At 38.3% G+C, this 13,662-nt stretch overlaps 1 protein-coding gene across 4 annotated transcripts in view; it reads right to left on the bottom strand.

Annotated features, from left to right (window-relative positions):
- LOC124606742 (ankyrin repeat and BTB/POZ domain-containing protein 2) overlaps positions 1 to 13,662 on the bottom strand; it is a 651,374-nt gene that overhangs the window by 158,139 nt on the left and 479,573 nt on the right. For all 4 annotated transcript variants that reach the window (XM_047138777.1, XM_047138776.1, XM_047138775.1 and 1 more), the window contains one exon: positions 2,896 to 3,154. In XM_047138777.1, the coding sequence (XP_046994733.1) occupies positions 2,896 to 3,154 (259 nt within the window). The remainder of the gene's footprint in view (positions 1 to 2,895; positions 3,155 to 13,662) is intronic.

Raw genomic sequence — 13,662 nt, forward strand, 5'->3', positions numbered from 1 at the left:
ATGACAGAGTGCATGACAGTAGGGCTGGAGAGTATGTCTGCATTAGTTTTATTGTCTAGTTGGTATGCCTCCAGCACTAAAATATAGGAAGACTGTGCTGGCCTCTCCCACTGCTTTTTTTGCGGTGGAGTGGAGGTGACTTCCAGGTTCTTAAGTTGACTATTTTAAAGTGATGCCACTGAAGGATGTATAGAAAAATGGTCCTCCTCTGCACTATGAGCCAAATCTGAACAAAACAGCTTTTCTTCCTTTAATTGCCACACTATCTATGAACTTTTTTCAATAATATGCTTCACAGGTATCCAAACTACTCATCCAATGGTTCTATAATCAGCAACACATCAGTGGGCACACAATCTCGAGCAAAATTGATTTTATATATGAAATTTGCATATTAAGTTTTCCAAATCATTTAATACGCAGATGATCAACCTGTGATTATGGTCACTGAATTTGTCATTTCCCCTTCTATCTGAAGCTGTAACTAGATTTTATATCAGTTGAAAGATGAGGTTCTCTTTTTTTGTAAGGATGTGATGAAATGGTTGCTAGGATCTCTCCATGTGTGTGGAAAGTACCTAGGAAAAGTTTCCAGTTTTTAATTGACATTGGCTGCCCAAGTCACACAATTTATTAATATGCTGTGCGCATTTTGTGTACGCATCATGATCATAACTGCAAGACTGATGACATTGCCAGCAGACAAAGTGCTCAATGGTGGAAATGCAAAATGTAGATGTCAGGTCGGTTGCTGCTCCCCATGGTCCTCAGCGTACTCTTTCATCTTCAGTCCAAGCAAATCATAGAAACAATGGGATTCAATGTGTTAACAAATTGATAGCTCTTGTTCCAGTTACAAACCTTTTCTGCCATATGTATCACTACAGAATCTTTATGGAACCCACAATAAATCACCAGCAGCTAAAATGGTTGTTTTAAGGTATTACATTATGTAGAACAATTCTGAAAACTGTTATGCAAACAGGATTCAGTATTTACATATGCGGGTAGTTAATTGCTTTGAAAACTATCAGTATAATCACATACATCTGCAGCTAACAATACACACTACATACCAGTGAATTAATATACCTGAGAAGGCAGCAGATTTTCTCAAAGTTTATTGATAAAATTTAGCAAGCGTAAGCATAAATAGTATTGAGCAGTACAGTAATAATTTAATGTTTCGGTACGTAAATGTTTGTATAGGTATAGTTTTGTTCGAACTTGTAGAACTAGAAGATGTGATGAGGGTCTTAGTTCCAAGGGACTGATTACAATTAGGAGCGCACTGAATTACTAGCACTGAAATCAAAAAATAAAACAAATTAATTTGGATTCTTAATCATTATTTTAATTGGTTGAATGTACCAAGTTCTTCCAATTCACAAGTTAGCTAAAGGGTAGTGATTCCACACATGGTGTTCACTGTGCCCAATAACCTGCTGAATGCTGCTATTGTTACGGTACCGTAAATGCAGTTGCGGTCAATGCCACAATCCATCCAATGTTATGATGCAGAAATCAATTACAAACAGCGCCCAGTGACAATATGTTGTAGTTCTGTACAGTGTGGTTTGAGGTCTAATCTTCTCTGTCAAGCACATGTTTATAGCATGCTACATTTGAGTAATTGCACTGTGCATTCTGAATTTATACATTTCTAATTTATAATACAAGAAATCATGATAATTATGACAAATCATATGTCATACATTATTGTAAAACTAACAGATAATCAGCACCAGCAGCGTCTCTCAATGGTTACTCATATGACAGTTGGAACTTTAATAGTGGGAACTATTTATTTACATCTCGTACAAAATAAATACATGTTTCAAATTTTTACTGACCTTCAAAGTAGTCACCAGCATTGTGTATAACCCATTGCCAGCGATGTGGAAGTTGTAGGATACTCTTAGCAGTGCCAAGTGCTGATAGTTTGAGTGGCGCAGTCTAGTGCCCGATGAATTTGTAGCAGCTCTGAAGTGAATGCCGTGAAGTGTTTCCTTCAGTTTAGAAATAGAGTTGAACTTATGAGGGCTTAAGTCAGGGGAGTGCAGTAGGTAGTATAGCGTTTAACAGCCCCATCAGTCAAACAAATCAGTAACAGCTTGCACTGTACGTGCTTGAGCACTGTCCTGCAAAATGATGGGCAGGTCCTGCAGAAAGTGTCATCGCTTCTGTCTCTAAGCTGGTCAGAGGTTGTGTTCCAAAAATGAACAGTATAGAGACAGAAGTGATGACACTTTCTGCAGAACCTGACCATCATTTTGCAGGACAGTGCTCAAGCACATACAGTGCAAGCTGTTACTGATTTGTTTGGCTGATGGGTCTGCTAAGTGCTATACCACCTACTGCACTCCCCTGACTTAAGCCCTCGTGAGTTCAACTTGATTTCTAAACTGCAGGAAACACTTCATGGCATTTGCTTTGGAGCTGCTACAAATTCGTTGGGCAATAGACCATGCCACTCGAACTGTCAACACAAGTGGCACTGCTAAGAGTGTCCTACGACTCCCACACCGCTGGCAATGGGTTATGCACAATGCTGGTGACTACTTTGAAGGTCAGTAAAACTTTGAAACACGTATCTATTTTGTATGAGCTGTAAATAAATACTTGCCACTATTAAAGTTCCAACCCTTATATTTTCTCGTATTGATACAATTACACAGTAAGTCAAGCAACTGTGCCCAACTGAAGCTTCACAAGCTTTGCAATGAATGAAAACATTAAATAAAACCTTTTCAATATTCATACTTCCCTCATGGTTATTCCTTTTTTTTTCTAATTTGAATACTCTCAATGCATTAAATAAAGTACAATGAAATACAAATATTTTATCAAAAATATCAAATGATGATAAAGCACCATTTAAACTGCAGTTAATACCTTAGTACAGGAATCAGCAAGTGCAGGACATAAGGTGATTCGCAGAGCAGAACTGACTTCTTGTTTGCTGCACATGCCAAGAGGGCGAGAGAGCCTTTGTGCCTCACGGCCGATGCGCACTAGTGCCCTCTGTAACAGGTATGACAGACGAGGGACGGTCTCCATGCTGACACGTTCCATGTGCTCCTTTAATCGACCATTCTGTATGACTTTTAGTACATCATGATTTGACCAAGGAAGATGTTGGAGTTCCACAAGTCTGCACAAGACAATTGCATGAGTAGTTAATCTCCTGATTATTTCACTACATCATAAAGCTAATTAAACACTATTCCTCCTCTTCCCTTGCCCCCCCCCCCCTCCCCCCCACTCCTCATGATACATGTCAGTCGTAAGTATACATTTGGATAACAGAGCATTATTTGTGGTGTAAATTTGAATTAACTGCAAACATCTGAATTGTGTTCCCTCTGCCTCTACATTCCTCATCTCCCAAGTAAACAGAAAAGTAATAACATGTAAATATTGTTGACTTCATAGACACCACACATATGGAGGCAAATTGTTTTTAAGGATGATAACAATACAATAACCATTGATAAAACACAAGAATTTCTGATAGAGAAAGCAAACCAAACACAAAAGGTTGTCTTACAAACAGTCAATACAGAATAAAATCACCCTGTGTATAAATAAGCAACAAAACAACTTTCATCATGAAAAACTGATACTGCTAGATTAAATTAGAGTAGATACACTGTTTGGTCCATAGGAACATAGTGAAGAGCTCCTCAAGAGTGAGGAACGTATCATAAAAACAAAAAATATACATGCAAATACACTTCTTGGGTTTTCTGCCAGATTGTATTGTGTAAATCGTACAATATTTCATCAACGCAACTGCTCAAAATCATCAGGTGGTGGTAGTTGCTGCTGTCACTGCTGCAAGGCACGACTGATCATAATCATGCGATGGCACTGAAATTTATCAGACCAGGAAGATGATGCTGGGGACCAAATTTCAGTCTTTTTGTAAAACATTCAATTCCCCAATTTTAAGCAATGTTCCACTACTCATAATTTATCAGGTTGCCCAGACATATATGACGATGGTGTTCGACACAACATTCTTGCACAGTTCGGCATGTCTGCCCAGTAAAAGATTTTCCACACTGGCACGGTATATTATACACGCCACATTTCCTAAGGCCAACATCATGTTTGACTGAGCACAATAAACTCCTTAATTTTGCCAGTGGCTGAAAAATGCACTTGTTATCGTGCCTTTTGAGGATTCATTCTATTACTGAAGACAAGCCACCAAAACAGCGCAAGAATGCCATTGCAGTGGGTGCCTCCACATCTTCATTTACATCCCTGCTTCAAATTTGGTTTGTAAACTGAATGCATGGCATAGCTGTCTATCAGAATGGCCAAGCTGTTGGATTACCGTTATTAGGTGTTGTAGCTCACTAGGTAGACTGTCAGGATCTAAGATCACATGTGCTCTATGCACCAAAAAGTGTAAGACACTACCACATTGTGCAGGCTGATAACAACTTGTGGCCTGCAAATATGGCTCCGTATAGCACTGTGTCCCAGTGTACCATTGGCTTTTCTTCTGACTATGATGTCCATGAAAGTAAAATACCATCCTTTACCACTTCCGCTGTGAGTAGAATATTGGAATCGTGAGTTCAGATGCTGGAGAAACACAGGTAATGTCTTTATCCTATGGGGACACACCCTAAATGTATCGTCAACATACTGCCAAAAGCAGAAAGGTTTGAGACTTGCAAACTGCAGTGCTTATTCCTCAAAGTCTTCCATAAAGTAGTTGGCCACCATGGGAGACAGAGGACTTCCCATGGCGACACTGTCCATTTGTTCAAAATACTGGTCACTGAATAAGAAATAAGTTGAGATAAGCACTTGTTTAAACAATGCCACAATGTCTTCCTCAAACTGCCTGCTGATACGCTCTAATGAATCCTGTAGAGGTACACTATGTGATCAAAAGTATCTGGACACCGCCAAAAACATACGTTTTTCATATTAGGTGCATTGTACTGCTGCCTACTGTCAGGTACTCCATTTCAGCAACCTCAGTATTCATTAGATGTTATGAGAGAGCAGATTGGGGCACTCCGCGGAACTCACGGACTTCGAATGTGGTCAGGTGATTGGGTGTCACTTGCATCATACGTCTGCTTGCGAGATTTCCACACTCCTAAACATCCCTAGGTCCACTGTTTCTGATGTAATAGTGAAGTGGAAATGTAAAAGGGCACGTACAGCACAAAAGCATACAGGCCGACCTCGTCTGTTGACTGACAGAGACCGCCACAGTTTTAAGAGGGTTGTAATGTGAAATAGGCAGACATCTATACAGACCATCACACAGGAATTCCAAACTGCATCAGGATCCACTGCAAGTACTATGATAGTTAGGTGGGAGGTAAGAAAACTTGGATTTCATGGTCAAGCAGCTGCTTATAAGCCACACATCATGGCGATAAATGCCAAATGATGCCTCGCTTGCTGTAAGGAGTGTACACATTGGATGATTGAACAGTGGAAAAACATTGTGTGGAGCGATGAATCACAGTACACAATGTGGCGATCTGATGGTAAGGGTGTGGGTGGGTATGGCAAATGCCCGGTGAACGTCATCTGCCAGCATGTGTAGTGCCACCAGTAAAATTCGGAGGCGGTGGTGTTATGGTGAGGTGATGTTTTTCATGGAGGGAGCTTGCACTCCTTGTTGTTTTGCATGGCACCATCACAGCATAGGCCTACATTGATGTTTTAAGCACCTTTTTGCTTCCCACTGTTGAAGAGCAATTCCGGGAAGGCGACTGCATCTTTCAACATGATCGAGCAGTTGTTCATAATGCATGGCCTGTTGCAGAGTGGTTACACGACAATAACATCCCTGTAATGGACTGGCCGACTTTGTGCCAGACCTCACCGCCCAACATCGATACCTCTCCTCAGTGCAGCACTCCATGAAGAATGGGCTGCCAGTACCCAACAAACCTTCCAGCACCTGATTGAACGTATGTCTGTGAGAGTGGAAGCTGTCATCAAGGCTAAGGGCAGGCCAACACCATATTAAGTTCCAGAATTATTGACGGAGGGTGCCATGAACTTGCAAGTCATTTTCAGCCACTTAGTGTACTTTCACAAATAGAGATACAACATCAAAGCTAACCTAAAGGCTCAATAGTTGTAGCTTAAGTGTCTTCAGGAGTCCTATGTAGTCCTCTGAGTACTAGATATGGTGATTACACTTGCCTATGAGAGATCCCGTAGTAAGAGGTTTGGCCAGAAAATATGTTGCCCTCCAATGTTGCTCACTATTGGGCAAAGAGGAGACCCATCCTTATGCATCTGTGGTAGGCCGTACAGTCTTTGTGGAACCAGAAGAGTTCTATTTCTTCTAAAAATGACTAAGAGCCTACGCCAACAGGCTGCAGTTCCCCAAAGACTGCACGGCCTTCAACCACAGGAGCATCTGGAAGCACAGTCATTACCCATAGTGCACGCATGAAAGGCCTTTTTGCTGCTCCCAGCAGGGGACATTAGGAGCACTGCTTTCTTCCAACTGCAAGATTCTTCTCAAGCACATGTATTACTGGCTCCTGGTCTGATAAATTTCAATGCCACCACACAATTATGATCAGTCGTGCCTTGCAGTAGTGACAGCAGCAACTACTGCCACCTGATTATATTGAGCAGTTGCAGCAATGAAATATTGTGACTCTTACACAATACAATCCAGTGGAAAACCCAAGAAGTGCATTTGCAACAGATCCGTCTGGAAAGCATAAGAAGTCACAAAAATATACATATCTAAGCAAAGAGCTGACACACAAATATTCCTTCTTCAAATCCCATGTGAGTTGTTCCTCAAGGGCACAAAAAAAAAGTAAAAAAATTTACACTTTTTCAATTTACTCATTAATTAAGAATCTTACCACTAAAATGAAATGTATACATACAGAAGAGCATAAGATACTTCCAAGGTAATTTTAGCCAAGTTTAGCAAAACAAGTAAAAATGAAACAAAATGTCATAGGAATGAAGAAAATACTTAAAAATATGAACTATTTCTTATAGGTGATTTCCTTCCAAATATTGTGATAGTGCCAAATTCTATAACAGATATTCACCCAGGAATCAGGATTTGCCAGATGAACAAATACTTCATCAACATAATAAGTACAATGAAGAACCAGCCAAAGCCGCAAATTTTACTTTTTTTATTCATTTGATGACTAGTTACAGGCCGAGACCCATTTGACAAATCACAGTAACATAGTCAAAGATGGTAAATCCGAAAATGCTAAAACCATGTCAAAAATGTATATACTAAGAGTTAGAGCACATGCTGCAAGTTCATAAACAGAATAAGTGGTTCAACAGACACACCTAGGAAGAATCACTATAGAGTCTTCATCAATGTAGGTTCTGTATGTAAGACTGAATCTCACATATTGGAGTATATGATGCACATAATTTCTAATCACCACAATACAGACTTTTTAACGTATTATGCGAACACAGTACTGACTGTTGTAATATCTTATAACCACATTTCACATTTATTATTTGTTATTTAAAGTTGTATGGAAATACTGTGAATTATATAAGTTTTGATGAAACAGACAAAGAGCCATTAGCAAAAGCACAATTTTTAATGATTTGTAATAACATTTTTATGAGTTTATAATTAACAAAATGAGTATTGTCAAATTTAAAAGAATATTATCTCAATTTCATAATGCACCTACCTTCTTGTAAAATTACCATTTTGGATGTTCTACAGAAATGACAAAGTAATAGTAGATCTGAAACTTCCTGGCAGATTAAAACTGTGTGCCCGACCGAGACTCGAACTCGGGACCTTTGCCCGCGAAAGGCAAAGGTCCCGAGTTCGAGTCTCGGTCGGGCACACAGTTTTAATCTGCCAGGAAGTTTCATATCAGCGCACACTCCGCTGCAGAGTGAAAATCTCATTCTGGTAATAGTAGATCTGTTTAGTAATTTATAACATAACAGACTAAGAAACCAACCAAACTAAAATATACAATTAATCAGTCATATCTCGTGTAAATGTTAGTAACTGAAATAATTATGCAGTCAAGTTTTTTTAAAGCTAATTGTTTAAGTGTCATATTTTACAAAATATTGCATATAAAATCACCTCCTGTTAAAATTCTGTTTATGTTAAATATTTTCTTCCTTTTTTTAAAGCACAAGTTTATGCTTAAATATTTGTGAATAAGTAATATTTCATTATAAGGTAACTAAAGCATCTGTTTTTCTTACAATATTTATTTATTTATTTATTTTGATGCAACATCAACTGATTACAAAAAAGGTTTTTTTTTGTTGCAGTCTTCTGGATAAGTCAGAGCCTTACTTACTAGGGTTACATATTATTGGCTGGCACTTTTATCTACACAACTTTTTCTAAATTTAGTTAAGAGAACAGAGTTACATATATGGACTATACATAAAAAATTGTTATTGCCATACTTTGATTAAGGGATCTACAGTTTGTGACATGGTATTCATATCTGACATTCAAATATTTACAGTCTAAGATCTGAGATTACATATATTTTTAGATAGATGGACTTCCATCATACGAGTTTACTAAATCTAGAAACTCATCTATTGAATATATAGGATTGTTTAGGAGCCATAATTTTAATTTCGTTTTTAGTTTTGTAATGGGCATTTTGGAGATATTAGGATGGAAGCAATTCAGTAGTATTATGCCTGCATAGTGAGGGCTTTTCTCATAGAGTGTTGTTCTATGAGAGATGATGTGGGGTCTCTCTCTACCTCTAGTGTTGTGATTGTGTATTTATTTATTAAGTGTTTTGTTACTGTTTACTGCCATAATGATTATCTTCAGCACATACAGATTATGAACAGTTAGTATTTTAAATTCGTTAAACAAATTTCTGCAGGACTCCCTGGCACATTTCTTTCCCATAATTCTAAGTGCCTTCTTTTGTAAGATAAGTACACTTTTCATATTACCTTTACTGCTGGATCCCCATACCTCTATCCCATAGCTTGGATGGGATTCAAATAGTACAAAATATATTTGCCTCAGAGTGATGATGTTACAAAAAGGTGTCAGTTTTCTTAGGACATATATGGTAGTACTTAGCTTTTTGCAAATATCATTCACATGATCAGACCAGTTTAACTCTGCATCAAGTGTCAGGCTAAGAAATTTGGTCGAGTATTGTTTTTTAATGTATTCGTCACCCATTAAGATTTGGTTTTCATGAGTTTTTTGCCTCCCAATATCAAATTCAATATAGAAGGATTTATTTGTGTTTAATTTTAGTTTGTTTTCATTAAAATACTGCAGAATTAAGCCTGCTGCAGTATTGGATTCTACTTCGAGCTGCGAATAGCTTGGATTGCAGCATATTAACGTGGTATCATCTGCATATAAGATAGCTGTTGCATGGTTTGTTATGGACTGAATATCATTAACATAAATAATAAAAAGAAGTGGTCCTAATATTGACCCCTGTGGAATACCAAAATTTATGTCAGTGGTGTTTGATTTGTATGCTCCCTCTGTAGTGCTAATAGACACAAACTGCTTCCTATTTGTCGAGGAGAACCTCATCAGATTATGGGCTGTGCCTCGAATGCCATAGTTACACAGTTTGTCCAGCAATATGGTCGTATCAACACAGTCAAATGCTTTTTGTAAGTCCAGAAAGATGCCACATACATGTTCTTTATTATATATTGCTTGAGTGACACCTACGATTAAGTTGGATGCTGCTGTAATAGTGGACGACCCCTTGACAAACCCATACTGCCCCTTCCCCTTAGAAATAACTTTTTTACATACCAGGAAGTACCAGATTCTTATGTATATTACTTTCTCAAATATTTTGGATATTGTTGGAAGAACAGAAATGGGTCGAAAGTTTTCTACTAGATTCCTGTTTCCTTTTATAAAAATATTCACAACTCGAGCAATTTTCAACTCATCTGGAAATAGACCATCTTCCATATGAGAGTTGATAACTGTTGATGAAGGTGATGCAATTTTATGTATACATTTCTTAAGAGTGTCCAGACTAAGACCATCATATCCTGCTGCATGGGATTTCTCTAAGTTACTCACTATTTTAATTATTTCTTCTTTACTTGTTGGCATCAAAAATATACTTCCTGACACTCGTGTTCCTCTGAATTTGCATTTATGATTTTTAAGTTGATTGTTTATGCTGGAGCCAACAGAGGCAAAGTAATTGTTAAATGGATCTGCTATCTTATTCTGATCAGTTTCTATTGTGCCGTTTATCAGTAAGTGATTTTCAGTTGTATGTTTCTCAGATTTACCTGTTTCCCTATTTACTAGTGACCATGATGTTTTGGAGATATTATTTGAGCTCTGAATGACACTTTCAAAATGTTTCTGTTTTTCCAAAATCAGGAGGTCTACATAGTATTTCTGATACTTTTTGAATTCTTCTTTTAATTTTTTATTGCTCAAGTCATTTAACATAGCATACTCATACCATCTTAGTTTTTCTCTAGCCTCAGTGACTGAACTTGATATCCAGTTTCAGGTTACAACATGTGACTGAACTCTCTTTTTTATTAATGGGCAGGCTTGGTTAAGAATGTAGGATAGTTCACTTGAGAATCTGCCGTAACTATGAAGTGTCGTTAGAACACTGTTCCAATCCACATTCCTTAGCATATTATTCAAATGAGTTATATTTTGGTCTGTATTCATCCTAATATATCTATAGCAACTGTGTGTAGGAACCTTTTTTATGTGCACACTTAGTTCTACTGCATGGTGGTCTGACAAAGCACTTATAATAACAGAAGATGTAAGATCGTAAAGACGAATACCAGTGATTATGTTATCTATTGCAGACTGGCATGTTTCAGTATCCCTGGTTGCAGTGTTTATCAGGTATCTTACATTATATTCAAGCAGAGTATTCTTGAATTATCTAGTGTGTATTGTTACATCTTTGTACAGGGCGTAACAGAATGCTATTTTAAAAATTTGAGAGATTGTAGATGAAGAAAACTGAAACATTTTGCAATAACAAACCCACATTTGGAAATGTGAAATAAAGTTTCTACTGCAGTAGAAGGTGTCAGGCCTCCTACCACTTTGTAGCTACCCTTCCAGTCAATGACGCCATATTACTGTTGTGGATGGAAGACTGTGAACACACAACTACAGGAGTTTACCTGAGTTTGTGTGGAGGAAGTTGTTTACTTGGTGCTTGCCACCCTTCAGTTCACCCCTTTCATCCACTGGTGCTTTGATGTAAACACTTGCCATAGGATTGTTAGTTCCGGGATGTGGTGTGAGGGCTGTTACAGGTTCTCTCATGTGGGTGACGGTAGTGGTGTGGGAATTGGAGAAATAAACAAGTCTCATCTGTTGTGTAGGATTTGCTGTAGAGATAGGAAGATACTGGAACAGGAGTAGAAGATTGCTGCCCTTGAGGTGGAACTAGATAAAGTGAAACAAGATCTGGAAAGGTTAAGGGGAGAGAAGGGAAAAGACAGGTGGGAAGTGACAACAGGTTATAGAAGAAATAGGATGTTCTCAGGCAGTGTAGTTGTGAATGTGGAAAACAGGTTTGATCTGTTGACACAGTTGGAAACTAATGAGCCACAAATAGATATAGGAGTAGACAGGACACAACTAACTTTCAAAAAGTGTTTGAAAAGTAAGAAGTCAGAAAAAGCTGTCAAGAAGAATAAAGTTTTGTTGTTAGGTAGTTCACATGGTAGAGGTGTTGGCTAACTGTTGCAGGATGAACTAGGGCCAGATTACCAGGTCACAAAAACCTAGTGCATGTCCGGGTCAGGTGATAGAGGATGTAGGTTCACTATGTAAAGACTTTACAAAGGAAGGCAACATGGTAATAGTGGGAGGGGCAGACAAAAGCAATTGAGAATGACCTGGTAAAGAAAGCTTCAGCAACGAGACATAATAGTATTGGGCTTGTGTCTGTTCTGAGGTGGCATGACGGGCCTCATTTAAACTCTTCTGTTAAGAGAGTAAATTTAGAAGTGGAACGGCTGCTGGGATCAGATATGGGATCTCACATCTGTGTAGTTCCTGTTGACTCTATCAGCAAGTACCAGTGGTACCAGCAGTACCAGTGGTTACAAGTGACAAATCAGCAGTTTTTTTTAGGGTAGAAAGCAAATTTTAATGTACACAATTCATGCAGACAGCCTCTGATTGAAACTAGAGATACTCAAAAATTTGCAGGAAAATTAGGTTCATCCAGTTGTAATTCAGTCAGTGCACAAAATCAGTTATTGTTATTGCATTAGAATATCCGAGGACTATGGGGTAAGCTTAATGATTTGCTTATTTGTGTTGAAGAATTAGAGTTGAGCAAACCAGTTGATATAATCTGCCTCTCTGAACATCATGTGACCACTGGTATAGATATGTTAAACCTTACAGAATTTAAGTTAGCCTCCTACTTCTGTAGACAAAAGATGGAGAAAGGAGGAGTTGCCACATCCCTTAGAAACAGTTTTAAATATTGACATTAATAAAATTTGCTTACAAGGGAACCTCCCCATCGCAGCCCCCTCAGATTTAGTTATAAGTTGGTACAGTGGATAGGCCTTGAAAAACTGAACACAGATCAATCGAGAAAACAGGAAGAAGTTGTGTGAAACTATGAAAAAAATTAATAAAATATACAAACGGAGTAGTCCATGTGAAGATAGGCAACATCAAGGACAGTGGGAGTCAAGGAGCGTCGTGGTCTCCTGGTTAGTGAGAGCAGCTACGGAACAAGAGGTCCTAGGTTCAAGTCTTCCCTCGAGTGAAAATTTTAATTTTTTATTTTCAGTTTATGTGACAAACTCTAATGTTTTCATCACTTTTTTGGGAGTGATTATCACATCCACAAGAAAACCTAAATCGGGCAAGGTAGAAGAATCTTTTTACCCATTCGCTAAGTGTACAAGTTAGGTGGGTCGACAACATATTCCTGTCACGTGACACACATGCCGTCACCAGTGTTGTATAGAATATATCAGACGTGTTTTCCTGTGGAGGAATCGGTTGACCTATGACCTTGCGATCAAATGTTTTCGCTTCCCATTGGAGAGGCAAGTCCTTTCATCTACGAATCGCACGGTTTTGCGGAGCGGTCGCAAAACACAGACACTGAACTTATTACAGCAAACAGAGACGTCAATAAACGAACGGACAGATCATAACTTTGCGAAAATAAAGAAAGTAAAATTTTCAGTTGAGTGAAGACTTGAACCAAGGACCTCTCGTTCCGCAGTTACTTACGCTAGCCATGGGACCACGGCACTCCTACGTTCACATTCTCCATGATGTTGCATATCTATCACATGGACTACTCAGTTTGTATATTTTATTAATTTTTTTCATAGTTCCACACAACTTCTTCCTCTTTTCTCGATTGATCTGTGTTCAGTTTTTCAAGCCCTATCCACTGTGCCAACTTATAACTAAATCTGAGGGGGGTGCGATGGGGAGGTTCCCTTGTTAGAGCAGCAACAGAGATAGAATTTCTTAATAGGTCTTTTATAATAGTAGCCATATACAGAGCACCTTCAGGAAATTTCAACCTGTTTATAAATGGTCTTGAAGATTTATTATCTCATCTAAAATTAAAAAACAAAGAACTAGTGGTTGGTGGTGATTTTAATATAGATGTCCTGAAAAACACTGTCAGTGAA

This window comes from Schistocerca americana, chromosome 3 (assembly GCF_021461395.2).
Source record: "Schistocerca americana isolate TAMUIC-IGC-003095 chromosome 3, iqSchAmer2.1, whole genome shotgun sequence".
NCBI classification, from domain to species: Eukaryota; Metazoa; Arthropoda; class Insecta; order Orthoptera; family Acrididae; genus Schistocerca; species Schistocerca americana.